The sequence below is a fragment of the Anser brachyrhynchus genome (assembly GCF_964034855.1).
Source record: "Anser brachyrhynchus genome assembly, chromosome: 13".
NCBI lineage: Eukaryota > Metazoa > Chordata > Aves > Anseriformes > Anatidae > Anser > Anser brachyrhynchus.
The window spans coordinates 18093077-18117395 of NC_137708.1; the positions used below are offsets into that span (position 1 = coordinate 18093077).

Here is a 24319-nt window from a genome sequence, read left to right on the forward strand (position 1 = left end):
GGGAACTGGTTTGTAGCAGTTAGCCACTGGAACACTAAACCACAAGACCAGCAATATTATTAGTGCAAGGACGATGTAGCCAGGTCCAGCTATCTCTGGATCACAAAATGGTTGAAGCATGAAGGTGGCTAACTGTGTTTTAGGTAGAGCACTGGCTTTTTTTTTTTTTTTTTACTGTGAACAGCCCTGACAAAAACACATGCATCAAGTCACAACTGAGGTGCCTTTGTGTGTACATATATAATATCCATAAGCAAGTTAACTGTACATACATTACAGATATGAAAATTGTGCTTAACTGATACAAATACATATGTCAAAGTGGTTAACATAGCCACAAGAGCCAGTGCTAACACTGAAAAATCCACCTGCTAGAAAGATAAGCAAAAAGATAAAAATCTTGACTCCCTACCACAATTATTGATCTGTGTTTCTAACAGCAGAAAAAAAGTTGACTCTTGTAGACAAAAAATTGCCAGGAGATAAACATCAATTCTTAGTTATGATAATCATTTGCATAAAAAAGCAAGGCTGTCTCCCTGACAGTGTAAGAAAGGAGGAATTATTATTCACAGCCGAAGCCTGAAAATGGGGAGATTCACTTCAGTGAGTAATAGCAACTGCTTGGGATATGACAGATGGCACTCGTGACTGAGGTGGAAAGGCACTCAATGACTCCATGATGGAGATTGTACTTCTTAAATCTGTTCCATTTCTGAGTGCCTAAGTCAGTCACATGGTTCACAGATTCCTTTCAGAGGCTAGCCTAGTGAATCCTTTTTCAGAGAGGAAAAAACCCTGTGGTATCTTCTCCCCAGTCTAAGAGAGGCCTGTGCAAGTCCCATGCTCTTTGAAAGAGACAAATACTAAAGGCCAAAATCCTAATGGTCTCCCATTACTTTGTAGAACCGTATTTTGTGTGTGTTTTTTAAAACTTGTACAGCAGCTTGTAATCAAGTTAGCTCATCAGGGATCGTTTTTATCGTGCTTTGACTTTTCATCTGACTCCTCCATCTTGAAAAACCTTATTAAACTACCAAGTTAAATGCACAGCAATTAGATTTGAGGAGACAAACCAGAAGCCAAGCTTACAACCCCCAGACAAGAGGATTATATCACCACCTTTATTAAAGGAGAAGGAAAAAAAAGCCTTAAGAGTTTTAAGGAAGTAAGATCAACACCAGAAGTGCCAGATGAATTTTAAAATAAAGGTGTAAGGAGTCACTTTTTCCTGCTGTTTTTGCTCCTGTGTTTACTTAAAAGACAGCCTGATGTAAAGGCACGCCTCCCACCCCATTCTGCAGTTGGTTCTCTTTATCCCTACTCAGCTATATAAAAAAAGTCACTACAAAGTACAGAACACAGTTTATTTCAGCTTTATCAAGTAGCAATTGTGCCACTTTGCAAAATTACAACTTAATTTCCTTACCTAGCCTACATGGGGGACGTCAGGCTTGTTTGAATTATGATGGCCCAGATCTTTACAAGACCTGGCAGACATTACTTTCAAAAGCATGGTATTTGAGCTTGAATTCAGCATTTCAGTCAAGTTAAGATTTGGTAAATAGAGGTCTTTACTAGTTTTTAGGGCCCTCAGCACCAAGGTGCTCTAAACCTGCAGTTGTGCCCTTGTTTGTTACCCCAGGACAGGGCTATGCCACCATGGTGCCCAGGCTAAAGGCAGGGCCACCACCTGACAATTTTGCACATCCGCTGCAAGTTTCTATCAGGGACACAGCCTGTGCAGTCATTGGAAAGAATTAAGTTTGCAGGCAGAGAATATTCAACATTTTAATCCTAAACTCAACAAAAACACAGCTAGAGCTGCACTCTCTCATGTTAAAAGCTACTGCTTTCTCATAGGAGGTTGGAGCAACCTTACCCCACACAATTACATTTCTTCAGTCCTGCCTGTTGGATCACTAATCATTAGGAACATAACCTGCCAGTGATAAATGACCACTCGCTTCCTTGTGTTAGATGCTTTTATTTTGTGCTGTCAGTGCAAATTGAACACCAAGACTACCACCATTTGTGCAACAGCTTTCACAAAACAAAGCTCACAAATACATACCAACGTACAGCAGAACAGATCACAACAGTACTCTTACACTTTCAAGAGACATGAAGCCTACGTAGAATGAAATCAGAGGAGATACAGCTATTACAAATACATGACCACTAATTGCAAAGGTGAAATCTGAGAACACCAACTTGTTTCAAACAATTGTCCTAACAACTCCGCACCCAGTTTTTAGCTGTGGTTGTAATGGCAGTCATGCTTAAATAAGAACCATGTGTTTAAGTGTTCCAGTGTAACCCCTCAGAGGTATATGGTGCCGTTTTCCTTTAGTGATAGCTTGTTTTTATACATTTTGTGTAGTCAAATATATGCTTTGTGTTCCCCTACACTATAGTGTATGTATACTCTTTTCCTATGCTTTCTTCTATGAACTACCAAAACACCATCCTGTCAAGCTTATCATTAGCATAAGCCTGGAAAGAAACATGAAACTTGAATGCAGCTTAAATCAATCAACCCAGCCCACTGAGAGAGGATAACACTTATGAAACAACATTAATATGTAATTGACAAAAAAGAAACGAGAAACCAAGTGCAAGAAGTGAGCTTACACCTCCCAGATTTACATTCCTTGAGGCACGTAGTGTGGTGCAGGGTTAGGTGAGGCAATATAGCTGACTTGGTGTAGCGGTCCAGAACTTACAGCATTGGGAATTCGTGGGGAATTTCCATACGGTGGATTTACTGGATGCCAGGAACTAAGGTAGTGATAGGCAGGTACTACAGAGATGCAAGAGTCATACCCTGGGAGAGATGGCTGGCTGTAGGGATCTGACACCACTGGGTAGTATACTGTGCCGTGGGATGGGGGTGGAGGCTCTGCATTTTGAAAGTTACCTAAAAAAGAACAAAACACTTGTCATATACTCTTACTATATTTGTGACCTTTTTATATAGACTTTCATCACAATGAACATAGCATTATTTTGGTGGCCAGAAGGGAAAAATCTATTTAGGTGATAACAACTTTATACCCATATCATTTCTTCCCAAAGGCAGGGTGAAAGTCACCTTAGGACCTAAGTTGGTGAGTTATCCTCAAGTTAGACTCGTCACTAAAACCCATTAGAGAATTACTTAACAACATTCTGCAGAAGTAAAAACTTAAAGAGAAACTTGGGTAAAGGGCTAATGTGTTATTTGGCTATTTAATCCTTGAGATGATGCTATTCTATGCAGGAGAACTACCCCAGCTAACAGGCTGAAGCATTATCAGAGCATTAAGCCTGTCTGCATCCAAGCAACAGATTTGTCACGATGTGCTCTTTCCAACATTGACCATTTGCCACATTCCACAGACTTTCACGAGCCAGGCATCTGACCTTCTTGACGTCTTTTTCCTTATTTAATACAAACCTTTTATTTACTGCCAAGTCTATCTACCAGCTTTTTACAAAGCTGCTGTAGGAAGCTAAGTTTTGCTGTAATTTTTCCACACAGTAGTTGACACAGCTAGCAATGAGGCCTATTCAGAAGATAACAGCTCAGCTTGCAGAGCCTAAAACTACGGGCTGCAATATCTCTTTTAAAAATACTTGTGAAAGTAGCAATGCTCGACGCTTGCCAAAACTTAATTGTCTCCTTTATTTTAAGAACAGGCATTGTTTTGATACCATGACTATTTGCTTATCAATGAGCGAAAGAAATGCCTTCAACGCAATTTCAGAGTAAGTTCTTCCAAGTTAAAATTAGCATGCTGAATACAAACCTAAAAAGGATTACTTTTCTTTTTTACAGCTTTAAAAAGCCTTTGGCATTGGTGGCTACACCAGTAAGTCTAACAACTTTAAGCAGTAACAAAGATGGCAGAGGAACTTGTGGTAACCCATTACAATGCTTACTTTACATCTTCCCAACCTCATCCTTCCTATAATGGTGCAAGCAAGCAGCTGCACTCTGAAAATCATTCCCTTACTTTTCACAGTCTCTGTATGTGGTCTTATCCTCAAATACTAACCATTTGCAGGTGCTTCCAAGGGAACCTGATGCACTTCAGCTCGCCCAGCATCAGCATAGAGCTGAGGTACTGACTGATCTAGGACGTGAGCAGGCTCAGCATATGCTGGATAAGCTTCCACTGGTGACGCTGGTGGTACTGGCTGTACGTACACCATGGAATGCCAATAGCTCTGGTGGTAATACTTTTTGGGGAAAAAACAAAACAGAGTCATGCATATAACCACACTCCCCATCCTTCTTCCCAATCACTGCTGGTTTCAGATCTAAAAGTAGGAAGAAGTGCATTTTTCTCTACTGTCACTAAGATAGTTATACACAAAGGAGGAAAAAAAGACAGACTGCCAGGAGAGTTGCTGGAATAGCTGCAATTACCTCAGTTCTACACTGCAGTTCTAATTCTTAAGGAATTTTGAGTCTTTGTAATAAACTTGGTCATATTCAAGATTTTTTTCCCCCCTACTTCTTTAGTTGAAAAAGCTAATGTACTACTTTTACTTCCCAGAGTTCCAGCACTGACACTGCCCACAGCTGCTGGTGCAGAGGCAATGGCTGCAAGCAACTGCAGAGCAATGGTTCCCAGAACACAAAAAATGGTCTGAACACAGCTGTGCATGTCCTAGAGGATTCAAAGCACACATCTCTAAATGGTCTTTGATCTCATCTAAGCAGTTTTTTTTTTTTAAGAATGGCTCAGGTTCCTTCCCTTTATCTTAAAAGAAAGAATATTTATCCACCATCCTCCACAAAAATCCAAGTAAACAACTGGATGTACTAATATGCTTTACAGTTTGAGTTAGAGCTTCACTTCCTGAGCTACACTTCAATCTCCTCCAAGCAAGCCCATATGTATTAATAGTCAACTACACATTTAGCACACTTGGAAGTCTTAAATACATCAGTACATCTGTCAAGAAAAGCAGCAGTTTTTACAGGCAATTTACTGTACTCGTTTTAAAAGCACTTACTTGCAGTCCCAGATTAAAATAATACTGCAAGACCTTTGTATCTGAAATTAAAGGACATGACATTAAAGAGCAAGTTAGTATAAACTGATGAGGAAAATAAGTTTACATATTAGAACATTTAGAATCACTTAAATGATTAAGTAACTACTTTAGCATTATTTTTTTTAATGTTTTGAGGGTGATGAATATGTCTTGAATATGAAGAGATGCTATAGTTACAATGACCCGTTAAGTTAATCCAGTTAGGTATTTGTACAATAGTTGTGCTTGACTAATGTCAAATCAAACTTCAACATTACAGAATCACAGAATCATTTAGGTCGGAAGAGACCTCCAAGGGCGCCTAGTCCAACCTCTGACCCAACACTAACAAGTCATTACATTGCTTTAAGTCCGGTCTTGATTCCTCAAGTGATATTTGTCAGATCTGTTGTAAGTCTCCATTGTCTAAGCACCCACCTAGAAACTTTATCATCAAATAAGAATTTGATTATGAGGTCCTGAACTAAGGTGTCTGCTAAGAGCACTCCCTCTTTTCCTCACTATAGAAATAGGGAAGTGTCTGGAAGCAGAGACAAGGCAGGAGCCACCTCCTCATATGCCAGTGGTCACTGACCCCCAATGTACACACACTGTATACACAGTCTGTATACACATTGTGAACACCCGTGTACTAGGCTGGCACGTGAGACTAGGGCCCAACTCCACATAGACCCCAGCTTCACACTGGTTCTGCCCAGAGAGATGTCAATAGGGACAACATATACGGCAACCCTAAAACCTTCAGAACTAGGTTTTGAGGTCCCCCAAACTGTTATAACCATGTCAGAATACAGGGGGGGGATAAGGACTGTTCCTTCCTTCTCCTTCCTCACTAGGGTTAAAGGGAATTCAGTTCCTGCCTTCTTGCAGCTAGTCTTTTACTTCTGTCTTCCATGTACTGGATCATTTGACTCAGGGCAAACACATGAATCACTAAGGAGCAATCCCAGAAGCACAGAGGAAGTTTAAAACCACTTGCCAATAATAACAAGGTTTATAAAGTCCAACTGCCCAAAACAGGTTTTAAACAGCCCCACTTTTAAGTTCAACCATGTTTTAATCCTATGACAGTTCCAGAACTGTGCATGAACTGATTTCTCAGTCATAAAACTGAGATTTGTTTTAAAGGCTCAAAAAGGTAAGTCACCTATTCCACAGCAACAGGTTTGCATGCAAGTACAAACAGACACACATCATTTAGTGCTGCTGGGACCTCAAAAAAAATCAAACCAGTAAAGCAGAGAAAACAACTCAACATGAACAAATCACTACAGGCTTCAACTTGGGGAAGCATGGCAGCTCTAGAGGTGTTGCTGTCTTCTTACCACCTATCCACTCCTCCCTAGACCATGACCTTGGCTCCACATAGCTTTCCTGTCCATCCAGCTACTACATGTGCTTCCTTTCACAGCCCTGCTCTTCTATAGTACTGTCAGTTTGCTGTAGACAGGAATAGCATCAGAAATGCAAGCCCCAATCCTGAAATGAACAAGGATTTATTCCTCTGTTGCCAATTCTCAACTGTTTTACTGTTCAGCATATTTGATCAGGGCAACAATCCACTTAGATGTGAAGAAGGAACTGTATGCATTTCCTAAGTTAGCTAAGAGCTCTAAGCTTACTCCTGAAAAGGCTGGTGCTTTGGTTGTGACATTGCCCAGTCAAATACTGAAAATAACCTGAAGACTTACCTAAATGCCAACTTTTTAGTATCTAACTGAAACTACACCTACATTGAAAGAAGGCTTTTTTAAACCTGATTTTGTTCTTCAGCTGTTTATGCAAACCAAGTGTAAGAACTGAGTGAAACATCTGCTTCATAGCAGCGATAACAGTACAAAGGAGGAGCCGGGAGACCGAAGTGAAACTGATACAGGAAATACTGATGTCTGTGGTATGCTAGAACAGAAGCCGGTACAGTAGGAGATCAGTCTGTTTATATTCTTCTTTTAGATGCCTAGAAATCCAGTTACTCTTTAGTAAAAGAAAAAATAACTTATTAAGCAACAGCTAAGCCAGAAGAAGTTAACCACCCTGACAAGAAAATATGAAGACCACATTTACTACTGATAAAAATCTCGTAAGGCATCAAGACAGAGTTCACTGCACTGAGTGACTCTCAGATCAATCCTGAATGCCGCTGCAGGAAAGGAATGGTCTCTGGAACACAGCAGTAGCAAGCAGTCTATCAGCAGCTGCTTCAAATGGAAGGGAGCAGATGAGGCTAAGACACCTAAGGTCATTGTATTAATAAATAAGTTTCACAAGCCCTAAACTCTATAAAAAAGATTCAAGAGTCTCTGAGAATTGGAACAAATGCAGAAGTACCAATTAATACTACGGCACAAGGCCTGTCTTACTCTCCAGTCCAGAACTTCAGCCTGTTAACAACTCAGACTCCCAAACACCAGTCATGCAGGTAGTTTTTTTTTTTTTTTTTAAAGGAAACTGCACAGAACTTTAAGTCAAGTATATCCAAATACCTTACCACACACTACTCCAAAGCTTCTGGGTAGTGACACTGATGATAGTCTCAATGTAGACAGCAATAATACATGGAATTACATGTACCATTTGTGTCATTAACTACCAAATTTAAACTTCTAAAAAAATTTGGAGTTTATCCCCAGAAGGACATGGCCAGTACTACGAGGAGTGACTCACTTGAAGAACTGCGGGCAGGGCCTGAAGAGGTTATTAATCCACACCCACTCCAGATTTTTTCAGTACACTTCACACCCAGTTATCCTGAGTGCTGAAAGCCTCAATTAAGGGCATTTAATGAAAGCTGAAGATGATTAACTCTGACAGGTACTTAGGATCACCTACAGTGATACTACTGCAGTAGGAAAGTAGAAAATTCAAGATCAAAACCAGGAATCAAGAGCACCTGCAACAGAGTAAAGATATTGCTAATGTGTTTAGCACTACCTATTAGAGCAGCAGACCTTTGAGAAGCCATGCCATGATGTTTTTGCATCCTGCTTTTTCTCTCCAGATCAACTTCTGGCAAAAAATAAATAAATCTCAAAATTCACAGCATTCTGGCCCAAAGTTGCTTTGAAATCTACCAGATGCAGCTACCTGAACTGTAGATATCAATAGCAACTCTTATTATCTGAAATAGGCCCTCTAGGATTAGTACTTTGATGCAAGCTCCACACAGGGACAATGAAGCTACTTTAGATGGAAATATATTGAATCAAGCATGAAAACAATCTGCATTACTGAAGTACTTTATGCTACATCTTTAAATAACAGATTTTGGATTAAGAGCCACAAGCTTTACATTCTAATGCACTACAACTCAGAGCTACCATACATCTGAAATACAGTCACAGTTACAAGGCTGTGGCATGTTTTTTTTCCCCCCTCCCTCCCAGGGTGGCTGTGGGGAGAAATTCATGTTAGATACTTAGAGTGAAAGCATACCAATCCAAACAATGCAAAAAAAGGCTGGATTTTACACACCCTACATTTATGCAGCCAGTTTTTACTCACTCAACCCTGAATGAAAGGCTACTCTCCACACCAGCAGAGAAAATTCTTGAGTCAGGAGCTTCAGCAAAAGGTAAGGCTTTGATAAAAGTCACATTTGTTCTACCTGTAGGTGGCTATCAAGCAAGCCAACCACCATGCACTGACTTTCAACGTATCTACTTCATGAAGGGGTGAGAATACCTAAAGACCAGGTGTATTTCAGACAGCAGGCAGAGATGAACCCACTGCAAGAACAAATGTATAAGCAGACATCCAGTTTTCCTGCCTACTGCTCTCCAGATCAAGCTACAGCTTACCTCTAGCTTGGCCTCACTACTCCCCAAACCAGCCTCCCCCAAGCTGTCTGCCAGAGAAGGCAGCAACACCTGAAGCTGTTTACTTGATGCAGTGTCCATATAGGTAGCCAGAAGTAAACACCAACACCTACCCAGAGCATTTGCACTACACATTAGGACAAGAGAAATGCTGCTATCAGGACAAGCAGGCTGAGTAACTGCTTTTACAACCTTTTTAAGGTCTCTAATCCTCAGAGTAAGTTGAGCCATTGGCAATGCACAGAGAAGAGAGGATTTTCTACAGCTGCACAAATTACACATAAACAAGCAATCCTTCATCAGTGAAGACAGACACTATCACAATAGTTTTATCTTCCTTTTGAGATGTGTGCCTCTATCACATCACTGCACACTAGGCAGGAACGCTTTGAGGCCCAAGAGAAAAGCAAGATACACAGCATAGTAATAAGCAGGACTCTTATTCCTGTAGCTGAGAAGTACTCAGCTCATGGTAGGGACAGCAGACAGCTTGATCTTTGGCTTACTTAATGAAACAAAGCTCTGCAAGTTACAGACCCTATTTGTGTCTCAAGAGACACAAGCATTATAGAATAACGGGATATATTAATGACCCCAAAATCAAGTATGTATATGCCTGTCGCACTGTTAGCCAAGCCTTGCAACTTTGCACTGTATACAGGTATTCTTAAATTGGAGCAAGTTGATTAAAGTCTACCACTTCAGAAGTGAAGCCCAAGCTCAGCTGACAAGGCTGAAAGCCAATTTTGAGCTGTTATGCTAGTAGTTATTGTACTGGTCTTCCCATGCTTGGTGCTTGACAGACAAAAAGCTACCTTAAAAGATGCTGTTATGACAGCACACAAGAAATATGTGCACTCAATGAACAGAAACCTATACACTCCATCATCTATTTCTAATACTATAGAATGACATCTCAAAGCCATACAGGACAACAGCTCAATATCCACCGAACTGTGTAACACCAGAACTTTATAAGCGCATAACTGGTTTAAAAAAAAATCAAAAATGATTATTCCACCCAGAGGTGGTAGGATACAGATACAAGCACACTCTCCACTGATACTTGTTTCTTTAGGATGCTGTCTAAAGCTACAGTAAGTCACATGTTTGAGTCTGACACGTACTTGTTATTCAGAACTATGAATTTTTACTGTAAGCATCCAAACCATTGCAGCTCAAATGGAATAAGAAGTAAAGAGCCACTTCTTCTCACTACAGGTATTCTGTTAAGTTTCCAAGGAGAAGACAAGTCAGAACTATGCCAGTAGTAAAAACACAATACCTTCATTACCTCGAGGCAGATCACTGCCACTGGGATCACAAGAGTAAGGCGGAGGAACGGCACCAGCTTCTCCCACCTCACTGACTGGAGGAAGAGGAGCTGAGTAAATTGGGAATGGCACTGATGAAACTGCTACTATTAGAAGGAAACAAAAGTAAAGTCAGATTTACAATAGCATCTTCCTCAACTGAGAAAGATGTGAAGTTACACAATTAGGTGTATACTTCCTATCATCTCAGTACCCATAAGTAAGCTTTAATGTTAAGTTCTCTTTAGTAATCACTTCCCCCTGACTTCAAAAGTCCAGAAGTTTTAAAACCAGATGGGAAAGGTTCCAATTCCACATCTTAATTGTGTATCTATTTACATGCTTCATATTCCAGTTAAGAACAAATGCCTCTTTCAATCAGTTGTTCATACTAGAGGGTAGGTCAGTCTTTCCTTATATAATTGTCTGTCCTAGAACAACAGGGAAAAGACTCCTCACTTAAATCACCAGTTTTTTGATGACAAAACCACACAAAAATAAGGGAAGGCTCAAAACATACCAGGCGAAAGTTTTTAGACAAATTTATCTTGAACACATATTAGGGGGCCCACATTTGTAGAACAGCAGCTTCTTTTTAATTGCATCACCAGTTAACTTACAGAGAACAGTGCTGACTGATCTCTCAACTAGAGTACAAAATAACCCAAACAAGTAAAAAGAAACAGGTAAAGGGGACAGCATTAAGGAGAACTGAATGACAATGGGGTTTTACAATGGGGTTTTGTGGGGATTTATTTTTTTTTTTTGGATGCTAAATGAAGCGAAGAGTTACAGAAGACATGAGAAATATTCTTTGTAAGGAGGGAAAGTCATTTTCTTAAGGCAGACGTTTCACAATAACAAAGGAAAGACAATTCCAGGTGGTTAGCGTGTGGCAAGTCACAAATTTGATCTTGCCATAGAAGTAGCAAGTAGCTAGGGATAGGAGCTAAGTAAGGACCACAAAAATGAATTTGATTCACTTTTGCAGCCCTTCAGCTATCACAGCCAGCAACTCTTCTGGAAGAGGTAGTAAAACCTAGGACTTACACCAGTCTCTCAAGACAAAGAAAACTGTAAAAACACAAGGAAGCAGCCACGAACTTCCGCCTTTTAAAAAGGAACCCAGTAGTAAAACACTTTACATTGATGGCTAAAGGCAGGCAACGGTGGGGGGGAACAACTCCAAAGCAGAGACTTCCAATTCCCATGCAAATTCAGCAGCAACTGTTCCCTTCAAAGCATAGGAACATGAAAGTCAGCAGTGGAGTTACAACTACCGATAAGTCATTTAAGCCAAAGCAAGTGGTATTTTCATAAACCTCTCGATATCTGTTTTGGATATGTAGAACTAGGAAAAAATGGGAGGTAAGAACGCAACTGAAAGGTTAGACATCCAAGTTCACAGCCTTAGCATGCACACTACCTGGTGTCCCTACTGAAGGGGGAGACACTAGGACTGGCTGAACCCCTGTTTGTGGGGGAACAGCTGTTGTGATGCTGGCTTGAGTGGAGGCAGCAGAATTTGAGAATACTGTAGCTGGAGCAACATTAACACCTGTGGAGTTTGAGATCACTGCAGAGTTCACCATCACCTGCAAAAGAATCAGTGTTCATTACACTACCTCTATAGTTGGCTTGGACAAGAGCTACAGAAATATCACAGTTTAAAAGTTCACGCTTTACAACTAGAACTTCCAAAGTGCACTTCTGTGAAGGCAAATAGTTATCCAAGTTCTCTAAAACTTGACTTGAAAAATATTGACCTAAAAATACCCATTCAAATTGCAGACACCTGCCAATGCATCTTTCCACCCTTCCATTATGCGCTATAGGGAATTATGTTCTTTGCAACAAGACTAAGAGGGGAAGAACAAAACCCCCCACAGTGGCTAAGCACAGTGGTCATCTATCCGCAGGGCTGCCACAACAGAATACTAGATACTACCTTCTGGGGATAGCTGTAGGAAGCCACTCCATCTTGAGACGACACAGAGACTGTCCCTTCTTCCTGAAGGGGTTCCAAAGCAGAGCATGGTCCATTTAAAAGGCATAGAAGTGAAAGCTACACACACCAGAGCCCTAAAAATTCTTATCATGAACTACACACAAACACGCTGAAGTTCTTTCATAACTCATGTAAAACCAATTTTATTCTGATGTGCACAGGTCTTTCACACCACTGCAGGCCAACAGGTGACTTGAGAAAGGAAGAGAGCTAGCCCCTGACTAATTTCAGATTTTAAAAAAAAAAAATCAAAGTCAATTGTATCAAAAGTGAGATCTCTCCATTTACACATCAGAGGGATAAGGCTAACTAGTTTAGAACTTGAAGGGTAGCATAATAAAAGTAAATGCTACTTGGAGCAGAAAGGGGAAAAAAGTAAACAGTCCCTGAAATAGAGGCTTTGCAGAGGGAGAAGGTGGAAAGTCTTAATGTATCTAGCACAATTCAGATGTGCTTGCAGACTCTGATAAAATCCTCACCAGTGTAGGGGGCAAATAAGTGAAGTGATCTACCTTCTCTTCCAAAGAAAATATTCTGACCTCCTACATTAAGCTTTCTTCCAAAGACAGTTTCCATGAAGAACACTACGCGCTTCAAGGATTCCCAATCTGGGCAGGCAGCAACTAAACCTTACCAAGTTTGCTGTAGGCTCTGCTGAACTAAATACTGCTGCAGTTTCACAGTCTGGATCTGGAAGGCACAGGCATGATTAATTGAAGCTGTAACATTAGATCTCATTGTTCAGGAATGTCTAAAAAAGGTTGTAATAAGTGCATTACAGTCACCAAATATATCAGTTAAAGACAGAAGTTTTACTTACCTGTGGGTGCATAGAGAAAATCATGAAACTTCCCTAGAAGGGAGAGAATAGAAAGCTTTGATTTAGGAAAAAAATAAATGCTTAAAGCCAGAGTTACCAACATTTTACTTCAGTGCGTTCGTTAACTGAGCTGCTTTCATTATCACCTTGTTTTCTGCAGACACCACTCCCTCCCTCCCTCATTTTGTTATCCATCAATATCAAGTTTTGCTATTTCCAAACACTATGCAGCAGCTTGGCTTGCTACAGACCTATGCCATCAAAAGGGTGATGTCCTAGCAAGCTTGAATAGAACAGCGACACATTTTTATCAGACAATGAATAAAGACAATCACGCATGCATGTTCAAAGCTCATAATTAACAGATCTTTAGGAGGCCTAAGGAACCCAGTCTGATAATCAAAAGCACACCACAGATTATCTGAACCAGTCTTTTCCCTCTTCCCAAGAATTCTTTAAGAACTAACCATTTTCACTTGTTTCTTCTACATCTTCCTCTGACGAATTCAGGGTTTGCTTGCTGGCTGGAACAGAGTTTGGGCCTCTCCTTGCTACCCAAAACCCTGCAGGACTGTGGACAATGGGAGTAGGGCTACCCTGGCTCTAAAAAGAGAAGTCAGAAGTGTGCATTTACAAATAGTTTAAGCCTTGACATGTTCCACACACACCCACAAAAAAAAACAAACAGCAGAAACAGAAACAGGCTGGCAGACCAAAGCTTACTACAATCACATCTTACTAGAGTTACAGTCCCTGTGTACCCTGCATGTAGCAAAACAGTTGTGTGACATTTCACTTTTTGTTCTGCCTAGCATACTTTGGGTAATTTATCTTTGAAGACCTACAGCTGTCCTATACAATACGGTCAAGTTGCTCTCACCTAGAGTTTAGCCAGCTTTGCATCAGGTTCAAACAACACTGAAAAGAAGGGAACAGACACCAGCCAGCAGCCAGGACCCCCAGCCTCCAGCACATACTCCTGCATTCCTCATCCTAGGCATGCCCACCAACAAATCAGTTCACCAGATACCACACAGCTGGAAGTTGCCCCATGGTCTCTACACTAGCCAGACTGATGCACACATGCCTGACTTCCAGGCAGCAGTGCCAGTCAGGTTTCCCACAAGACTCTTGCAAAGCTTTATATGCCACTTGTTTTTGCATGGAAGTCAGTCCTTAGCTGGACATGTTAAAATCTAGAGTTCTCTGAAGCAGAAACACAGGATTTTGAGAAGCATGAGTAAAAGGAGGTGATTCACTCTTGTGATGGCTAAGGTAACACTCAAAACTCTCCTCAGAAGACATGATGACTCTGAGATCGACAGAGTGCTCAGAGAGGCTTGCAAGATCTCCAAAGGTGAAGTACAGGTGGTAAGTCAGAAGGTTCTCCCACCAGGCCTCTAGCACAATGGCCAAGTCCAAGTTTTCTGCAAGATGCATTTTTCCCCAGGACATATTAAATTCCTTTGGTAAAGGAGACAAGGAAGAGAGAGAAAATACTTTGGCATTGACAGTAACAGAGTTGCTGAAAGAACATGAAAACTATTCACTGGCTGCTGCAAGAATATAGTATAGCAACAGGGAGGAAAAGCAAGCTAGTAAACTACATTGATTTCAGGGGCTGGGGCAGGAGCAGTATTGCAAGATAATCTGTCCTAACTCCTTGACATACTTGGAGGAAAATAAATCAGAGCAAAGACCACAGATCTTGTAAAGGCAGATGAATAGAAAAGGCCCCTGAAACAATCATGAGTAAGTTCTCATTTAGTTAAAAATAAAAAGTCTTCAAATTTGTGAAGTTCACTGCTTCAACATAAAGTTTCAAACTTTTTTTCTGAAAAACTGTCTTCTTGTTCAGATAGCTAAAATAAACTGATTTTTGTAGTGCACCCAGCTTTGTACTAAGCTTAGATAACATAGCTAAAAATAAGAAAATTGTTAAAAGTTCAAGACTATATTGTGCTACTTTTATCTACAGCCTAATAACATAATAACAAATGCTGTTTTAAAAGAGGCTAGATTTGGATTTTTCTATTTCTGTAGAAAGTTTCACTAACATGTTAGCCCAAAACATCACAACTATAAATTCATAGGATCAATCCAGGCCATCACTATACAGTTTTTGAATCTAGTTACACAAATCCTAAATTACGGTGTGGCAAACTGAAGCACTTACTCCCACAGTATTTACAGCTAGACAGACATCCAGAATAGGAAGGCATTTTTCCCCAAACCTTGTTTTCAAACTGCAGTAGAAGGAAGAAATATGACCCTACCTTTATCAAAGTGTGCTAAAACAGAAAACGCTGCTGGGGGAAGAAGGGGTGTAAGTGAAGAAGAATGGGAAAGTCTAGAAAAATTCGTGTTTTAACCAGGTTTTTACAGGATCTAGATCCATTTCAGCCTTCCCTACCCCAAACGTGTTTACTGCTAAAGCTTATTCCAAGAAAAATAATTAAGTAAACGCTGTGAAATTAGGTGAAGAAATACTGTGCATTTGTTTGGCCTTTTTTTTTTTTTTGCTTTGAGCTTTAACATACACATTGTTCATAACTTACTGGTAAGGCAGAAAAAGCACTTTCATCCCCTTCTTCAATTTCATAGAAAGTTATCGTTTCTTCTGATCCTTGAGGCTCCTCTCCATTCTCCGGTACAAACCCATACTGACATTCTTTATTCACACACTGCATCTGACGGCGGCTACGGCTGTATGAACTTTAAAAGTGAGAAAGGTGGTTAAGAACCACCACTACTTGAGCTTCACCTTGGTTTCACTGCTCAATTTTAACTCTCTTTTTGGAAAGGCACAGTAATCCCAGTGTTCACCATTGTGCCATTAACAACCAACTCAGCCCTCCATGGCCCTCTCCCACCACCCTCCCCAACTCTTGTAGAGCAATTTTTTGTAAAGAGATTTATATTCACTTACCGCGACCTGCAGGAGAAATTGTCATAGCTCTGATAGCATCTCTTTCCTGGACTGGGGTAGAATGCTATTTGAGGGCCAACCATGTTGTGCCTGTTTATAAATCGGGCAGATCCCCTAAGTTTAAAGGGTAAAAGGTGCAATTACCAGGAAGTGCCTCTCAGATGGAACTCATTTGTAGTTTTACCTATTAAATAGCACAAGCTCTCTCCTAACTAATCCACAGCAAGAACAAACAGAACAAGTAGTGACCTCAGACGGGTTTCCAGTGCTTCATACCTTGGCATCCCAAATCCACGGTTATGTCTCTGAGGAGGATTCTGAGGATTATAGAGGTCATAAGGTGCCAAGTTTCCACCACCCTGCGAGCAGTGAACTGGAGGAGAGCGCTCTGAAGGAACACCATGCTGTAGCCGAGGTGGAAGAATGGGCTGACCCCTGCTATAAGCCACAGTCATAAAGACTTCCTTTCCACGAACTTTCTTGAGCAATCTCTTCCGTGTTTTCATATCCATTTCTGCAGTTTCAGTTGAGGACAGAAAAGACAGGCTTACATCTTAAACAAGGCAACTTACATCTTAAATAAGGCATGCTTTCTAGTTCATAGACCTCTACACATGGTTCTCAAATGCCAGATTTTTTTCTTGGCAATTTTGAGCAATATTAATCCCATTGTATATTTTCAATAGACTTGCTATTTTACAAAGCAAAAAACTTATCCTTCTGTCTGATGGATCACTTTACACAAAACCCCTGTTACAACTAGATTTTGTATCACAGGCTCACTTAAGTCACTTTCAATATCCAGAAACTGCTACTGCTAAAATTGGTCAACCCCTACCCCACCTCTTTCCAAAGAGAAAGAATGCCCATGGAGAACTTATACAAACCTATTCCTGAGAAGTATCCACCTATTTTCTGATAGCTTCCTCCCTTTCGGCTGGGAACCACATTCCAAGCAAGGACAGGTGCCACTTGTGTCACTGGCTTTAAGTTTGCCAAAGGAACAGTATGCCTGCGTGAAAAACATTCACGTTAGCAGTACTGCAAGGCAAAAAAAACACAAGAACTTTAAGTTCAGGGAGCATGTCAGAATAATAAAAGTTCTGTTCTCCAGAACAAAGCACGAATTACTGTTACTTGTCTATTTTGCATATCAAAAAATGTAAGCTAAGATTCAATCTCAACACTTAATTCACAGGTCAACTCTTTCCTCCCTACATTTGTATGCCTTCAGAGGTACACCTGAAAGCATCTGACAAGACAGAATTTCTGCAATATGTAGATAAACAGAATCGTAGATCTGGAGAAGGGTGAATGCTTTGAATAACAAAGTGGAGAAACTGATGGGATTCATTAGAAGTGCCAATTGGTTTTGGGGGTACAAAAAAATTCTAGAAAAACTGGAAGCAGAGGGTAATTTGCTACCCATGAGTTACACCCAACCTGTAAAGATCGCTTTCACGTTCTAGAGAAGAGTAAGACTTCATAAAAAGCATCACAGAAACAATTTTGGCCATTCAAAACACATAAAAGGTTCCCTACAATATTCCAGTTGAAAAGTCATCACCACCAAGGAAGTAAATCTCTCTCTGGTAGCCACACTTGGTATTTAAAAGCATCATTTCTCCTTTCTTCTTGAATTATCTTAACAACCCTATTTTAAGCATCTGTGAATCCACATTCAACTAAAAAGAGTTCAGACATGAAGTTGTCACCATATTGCTTACTTTTCTGCCAACTCCTCAATGAATACAGTCACCGTGTTGCCATCCTGCCCAACTTCCTGGATATGAGCATTGTAATACTTACCTCCGGGCTCCAGACGCACCTGGAGAGAGAACAAGGGAAGCTTGAAAAAAGGCTAAAGAGCATCAAGGTGCTAAATACTGTCTACAAACCACTAACAGCAAAGGCTGCTCCTAGCTGATAGTATGTGGAGAGCAATGTACTAACTGAAGGGATGAAGGACGGAAAAGAAACAGTCCTGCAAGTAACTTTTAAACTCTCATGACTCTTGTAAATCAGATTTTGAGTTAAGATAGATTTCTGCCTTCTAACTTGTTATACACTGTGCCAAGCAGGTAAGTAACAAGGAAGACTTGTATAATAACTTGGGCAGAACTGAAAATAAAAAGCTCTAGTCAGCTAGAAGAAAAAGTCACTGAATGAGTCACCAGCACTTTTCTTTAAATATCACGTTGAGGTAAGTCTTCGCTACGTACAACATGGAAACAAAGAAAGTTGGCCTTGCTTTCAGCATCTCCTGGCTGCTCTTCGCTTTCTCTCCCCTCTCGTGTACATAGAAAATAACTTAAAAAAAATCTTTTATGTTACTCTTGAGAGATGGAAGACCAGCCAGACTTGCTGGTGACCCCCAGTGAAAAAATCTAGACAACTACCTCAGATGTACACCCTCTACATTTCGAGCTCTCAGTCTGGAACACCCAGACTCATAGAAAATTATATCACTGGTTTGCAGTGAGTTTCCAAGTAGCTTTTCTTTCATACCTTATGTCTAAATGAAGATTTTAGGCAGAAATGTAATTAAAAAAGAAAGTCAGATTAATAGCTACAAGGAAGAGAATGAGAAAAGCCTTGGAAAATTCTATGAAGTGACTTCATAGCTTACCATACTCCACTTGAAGCAGTTTTAATAATTTATCATAACTGAATCTCCTTTGAGTACTAACCTGACACTTGTCTCCTAAATAGTACTGTCTCCCAGCAAACACCATGTAGTCAGTTTTTTGAAGCTCTAAAAATAAATGAATAAATAAATAAAAAGGAAAAAGCCTATAAAATACTGTTCTTTCTTCATGTATTCTATAAGTACTTCACAATGGCACCCAACTACTAGGTATAGGCCAATTGAGTTAATACTTCCTATGCATATCTAAACATTCCCCTTAGTAACACTAAAGTAACTGTAGATATTCTGAGACCACAACCAGACTAAGTCACAGGAAATTAATAATATCCAGCTGATGCATACATAACTGGCACTACTACTTCAATACTACAGTGTCCTTTGTGATAGTACCAAGTTAATCCTGCATTTAATACCAATCCTAGTATTAAGAATGCTGCACTTGTCTTGCTGGAGTACTGGTGACACTTGGCATAAATGAGGTATTATTAACACTCCTGAAGTCTCCTTTCCTACTAGATTTCAATAGGTTTTTCCACATTCCTTTCTCAGATTCTCTGCACCTCAGTGTTCACCACACATAGTTAATATACTACGTTTCAATAATTTTAATGACCCTCATTATTGCTTATGCAATTGTAAAATGCTGGAGGTCTTCCACATGCAAATCACTTCAGGTCAGACATCCATCAAACATGACTTCAAAACTTATCTTTCTTGATAACTTCTTTATGTATCAGCCACAGTGTATTGCCAAAAAGCAGCAACCTATCCCAAAGTCACAAAGACCATGAAGTCTCTCCTGGATGCTCATGCCCAGGAAAGCTGGGAACCAAAAAAAAAAAAACAACAAAAAGCCACTCATCTCATTTAACATATCTCACTGCTAAATTTGAGATTTTTGTGACTATAGAACTCTGAAGCCAGAATAGAGTTTAAAAAACCGTAAGTCCTCACATACACACTGTTTAAAAACAATGACCATCCAAACTGAACTTTGGATGACTCCCAACGGTGATAATACAGAGTTCTGTTCCATATTCTGCTCAGTTCCTTTATTTCCTATTTTATAGCTAGTAAGTATCACGTGTCATATTTTTAGCAACCTTACACAGTGTCAGAAGCAGCGTATTCAATGGTTCAAAATGAAGCCAAGAAACTGGTGAGAAGATGCATTACCTAGATATATCTACTGGCTTAACCAGTATCCTGCATATTTCATCTGTGCTGAAACAGGTGGCATACATCTCAGATCCATCAATTTAAACACTGAGCCTATTACAGAAAGGTTTAGTTTTTTGTTTGTTTTAAAGGTACCTTTTCTGCTGTCCAGCCAAACATCAAACTCCACATTTCGATAGATCTCAGGGTCCAGCGCCTTTAGCACTTTATAGGGGAAAGGCATCTTTGAGGAATTTTCTGAAGGCTAGAAAGAGTCGAAATGGACAAGCATTAACAAGCACATTTAAAGCACTCAGCATAGTCTCTATCCTACAAGCATCAGTGGACCATTTTAAGCTGTATACATATAATTTCACCAAGTTTTTCACATCTACTGTATTTGCCTCGAGAATAACGCCCAAGAATATCAACAAACATTTAAGCATTAGAGATTGTTACTCTTGAAGAGATTGTTACTCTTGAGCCTGGTTTTGATCTCTTTGTAGTTTGTCTGCTCAGCTTCTGAACTAAACATTCAGCATGCTCTTCACTCAAAAAGAATTGAAGGAAACTAGGTAGACAAATGAAGTCATGGCTTCCAAGCTGGTGGGAGTTTCACTTGTTATATCTGAAACCAGGCCTCTGGAGAGTTTTTAAAACCTGTTCCAGAAAAACTATTTATACTGTATTCACAATGAAAGTGAAATGATTTAAACCACTTCTGGGACAAGCAAACTGCAGACCAGGAAATGCCTGCTAAGCTCCATCTTTGGAGGGAAAAAAGATCAGCTGAAATAGTACAAGAGAATCTCAGGAAGGTGTAAAACTTATCCAGTTTAAGAAAAAACTCAATGGCAAAAGCAAAAGATGGACGGAAGGAAGAAAAAACATTTTCCAAAGTCACCTTTTAAAAGTAGAACTTAAGGTTTACCCCTAACAAAGGGGTAACATCCTACAACAAAACGAGGAAAAAAATCCCCCTTTTCCCCTCCCCCCAGGGAATTCTTCCCTAATTGCCAAACCTTTGATTCTTCAGTGCCTTGTCTGAACTTATCTTCCACTGGATTGTCAGCATAGTTGCCTTCCCAGTCGCCACCTCTAAGCAATTTAAAATAAGATTACAAAAGATGCAAAACATCATTTCTAACAAGGATTAACTAACTGTTCACACAACCCAAAAAAAGCACCATGGTGCCATCAAGTGGTAGATTTTGCCCAAAAACAAAGTCTTCAGTGGAGTATAGGAACAAGACTTTTCCTAGTTTCAAGAACGTGACCTTCACCTGTTCAACACCTACCCCCTAACAGTGGCTACTGCTTGAATTTTCGAAGGGTTGAAGATGATCCCACTGAATGCAACTGAACTCTTGCTCTGTTGAGTACCACAACACCCTGTTGCATGTGCTATAAAACCAATGCCATCTGCATGCATTCACTAATGGTCACTGCCACCTTTTAAGACCTTCTGGTGACTTCATCAACAAAGGATACCAGGGTTTCAGTAGGTATATTATTTCCCTCAACCCAGTCATCCAATAGACTTGAATAATGCCACCATTTGATTGTCTACACAGGGATATAATTCCATCTAAAAAAGGGAAAAAAAAGTTTGCTCTCTCAATACTATTTTTCAAGCCTTTATAGCTCTGTAGAGGCAATAGTGTAAGTTTCTCACCAAGAGAGTACTCTGATGATATACAGAACTACTTTATTTACAAATAAGCCATAATTTTAGAGTCACGTGCAACTGTAGCACTGCCAGCAGCAAGGGATATTCAATTTCAGGACACTTTCAAGCTCCAAGGAAAGCATACTGTTTCTTCTACCACATTACACCTCAGCTTTGTGTTGGCATGAGATAGGAAAAAACTTGAGTACCCTGTGCACATACAAAGAAACTTGGGGAAGTGAGACTTAACTCACTGCTATTTGCAATTTTTGCACATTTCCCTTTGACCACATACCCTCCCCAAATACTACCTCTTTTCTGATGGATTTCTGGGTACTTTTTCATGAAGACAATCAAAGTTTACATCCTCGCTTCCTACAGAGCCACTGTTTCTGTTCTTCTTGGATCCGCTCCGAAACATCTCGATTGCAGACCTTAATTCTTCCTCATCCATGGCAAACACATCTTTGTACAGAATCTCATATAATACAGCTGAACAAATTAACACAAAGCTCAAAAATAAAGATAACACCAAAAGCACAACAGCTGCAGCGTTCAATGTAAGCACATCCTCAGATATCATCTACTGTTAACAAGGCACTACTTAAATTAAATTCAATTAAGGAGAAGATCATAAAATAATTCAAGTGGGAAGAGACCTCTGGAGGTCATTTGGTCCAATATCCCTCTTAACAGATAGTATACATTAAAGGAGCTTCCCCATCTCACTCCTCCCCACCCCTGGAAACCAGAATAAACACTGCCTATAAGTGTATGAAAATAATTCTCTTTCATAAGGAGAAAAAAAAATAATCAAGTTTACCCTGGCAAATAGCAGCATTTGCCTGGAATTGTTTTGTATACACAGAGTCATAATGGCCATTGCCGGAACAGCACAGTAATATCTGGGAAAATAATTAAAAAAACTCTTTAAGAATATAGTGACATAAAGCCTAACTATTTATTTGATATTCTAGCTCGAGAGCATTAATCTTTTATTCTAAAGGCAACGCAAACCCACCAAGAAAACTGTAAGTATTCTAAACAGAAAAATGAAAGAGCTGCAGATTTGCTTAAAAGTGAAGCCTACACAAAATCAGTAAATAAGTTCATCTGTTATATAAACAAGACCCATTGTTTTGTTTATCATGTTGAATTAAACATGAAAGAGTTGGTTTCAGAGTTAAGCTCAAAACAGTCAATTGCTCAAGAGGTAGTACTACCATTTAAAGTTCCCATAAATTAAATAACCATTTCGAACTACCATTAAATTTGTATTAAAATACAAGCAATTAAATGCAGAATCCCTGAAGTACAATGACCAAGTACCAAAGGCACACTTCCATACCTGAGGGACTAGAAGTGCATCTACTACTCTAGCCCCCAGTAAAGCTTTGATCCTGTTAAACACTATTATGCTGCCTTTTAAATAGGTGCATGCTTTCCACAACAGATGTGTTGATACACACAGTAGATGTGCACCATCAAACCTTATCTCAACATGTGACTATAGCCACCTGTAACAGGCAGACCTCCTTAGGCAGCTGTGAGCACAGGGCCAGCAAGGGTGCCTCCCAGTGACCCATTTTGAAAATACTGCTTGATTTTTAAAGGTTATGAATTTTGAAATTAGATTAAGCTATGCTGGAAACTACAAGAAAAAAAAATCTCCCTCCCTGGAATAATTGAGTAGATAAGCTGTTCCATTAGCTCCCACTCTCAATGGGCTCAATTTGAGCACCAGAAAAATGGAACAATTTGTCAGATTAATCCATTTCTGTTAACATCTCCTATTGAGGAAGAAAAACTGCACACCTCAACTTCCAGAGAAAAGGCAACGTGGATAGGGGAGAACACTTTCTCCTCACCAGTACGCTAAATCTATCTTGTTCTGCTCTTCAGCAACTCAATCCAGATATCTCATTCTACCAAGTCATATCAGTCTAATTTCCACTGGGAAGTGTTCTTACTCAGCAAAATTTGAGAAACACTAAAGAACGTTCTGGAATTCACCTCCTCCATTCCAAGTTAAACTCATTTCCAACAATAAGCTGGAATAATAAAAAGATTGGCAAGGGAACAGCACACAACCCATCCCCGGTAGCAAACCTACTGTAACTTGATTAACTGTCATACAAATACTGTGCTGTCTCCATGAGCTGAAGTCAGCTCTGTGGGGGGTGTTGTTCTGGTATGCCAGAACTCTTTGCTGGAGTTAGAGCACAATTCCAGTGACAAACTTCCACAACTACATGGGTCTGGAGGTATCTGGGAGTCAGGGGTAGGGGTAGGAAATTGCCTCGCTTCTCCTCACCTTGTCTTCAAAGCCATTGTCTGTAGCATAAGTGGGTGGCTTTCCAGGGTACCGGTACAGAATAAAGTCTCGACTGGGTAAGCAGAGGAAAAAGAAGACTTGAAAGAGCACACTTTTAGAACCTTGTTATGAAAAAGGCTGAAGGGAGCTGTCTGAAGAATCGACTGTAGGTTTACAGAGGAAAAACTCAAACAGAAAACCTTCCCTGATAAATGAATGCCATCATAAAGCAATAGCTGTGGGGGGAAGTAATACTCATCTTGAGGAAAAGCATCTGGGAAAGGCAGTTACATATAATCACTGATTAAGACATGTATCATATTAGGTCAAGTTCTTGTGCCAGTGGCAGGGTGCCCAGCCAGCAAGACAATTAAGTCCAGGTGATTCAGTCACACTTCAGCATTACAGGCTCAGCATAGGAAACTGGTAATGCTTGCAGAAGTTCTGTTTGCTCTTTTAGTACTGGAACAGAACCAGTTTGCAAAAGGGTTCTTCTTTTTAATCAGCAGATACTTGTTCAGTACTTGCTCCTCACTACCAGAGCCTTCAAGAACATCTACGTGAGTTTTAAGAAGCTACCACAGTGTTTCCACC

General features: G+C 40.0%; 1 protein-coding gene across 1 annotated transcript in view; it reads right to left on the reverse strand.

Annotated features, from left to right (window-relative positions):
- Nucleotides 1-1971: 1971 nt before the first annotated feature.
- ALG13 (ALG13 UDP-N-acetylglucosaminyltransferase subunit) overlaps nucleotides 1972-24319 on the reverse strand; it is a 31536-nt gene continuing 9188 nt past the window's right edge. The window contains exons 9-30 of the mRNA XM_080553436.1: nucleotides 23726-23798; nucleotides 22235-22316; nucleotides 21723-21903; nucleotides 20765-20840; nucleotides 19899-20007; nucleotides 18625-18689; nucleotides 17662-17762; nucleotides 16822-16946; nucleotides 16211-16448; nucleotides 15935-16048; nucleotides 15564-15720; nucleotides 14187-14469; nucleotides 13745-13767; nucleotides 13473-13608; nucleotides 13006-13038; nucleotides 12820-12875; nucleotides 12126-12188; nucleotides 11604-11772; nucleotides 10159-10284; nucleotides 5008-5048; nucleotides 4041-4224; nucleotides 1972-2920 (exon numbers count right to left, since the gene is read on the reverse strand). Of these exons, the coding sequence (XP_080409562.1) occupies nucleotides 2646-2920; nucleotides 4041-4224; nucleotides 5008-5048; nucleotides 10159-10284; nucleotides 11604-11772; nucleotides 12126-12188; nucleotides 12820-12875; nucleotides 13006-13038; nucleotides 13473-13608; nucleotides 13745-13767; nucleotides 14187-14469; nucleotides 15564-15720; nucleotides 15935-16048; nucleotides 16211-16448; nucleotides 16822-16946; nucleotides 17662-17762; nucleotides 18625-18689; nucleotides 19899-20007; nucleotides 20765-20840; nucleotides 21723-21903; nucleotides 22235-22316; nucleotides 23726-23798 (2710 nt within the window). The 3' untranslated portion in view covers nucleotides 1972-2645. The remainder of the gene's footprint in view (nucleotides 2921-4040; nucleotides 4225-5007; nucleotides 5049-10158; nucleotides 10285-11603; nucleotides 11773-12125; nucleotides 12189-12819; nucleotides 12876-13005; nucleotides 13039-13472; nucleotides 13609-13744; nucleotides 13768-14186; nucleotides 14470-15563; nucleotides 15721-15934; nucleotides 16049-16210; nucleotides 16449-16821; nucleotides 16947-17661; nucleotides 17763-18624; nucleotides 18690-19898; nucleotides 20008-20764; nucleotides 20841-21722; nucleotides 21904-22234; nucleotides 22317-23725; nucleotides 23799-24319) is intronic.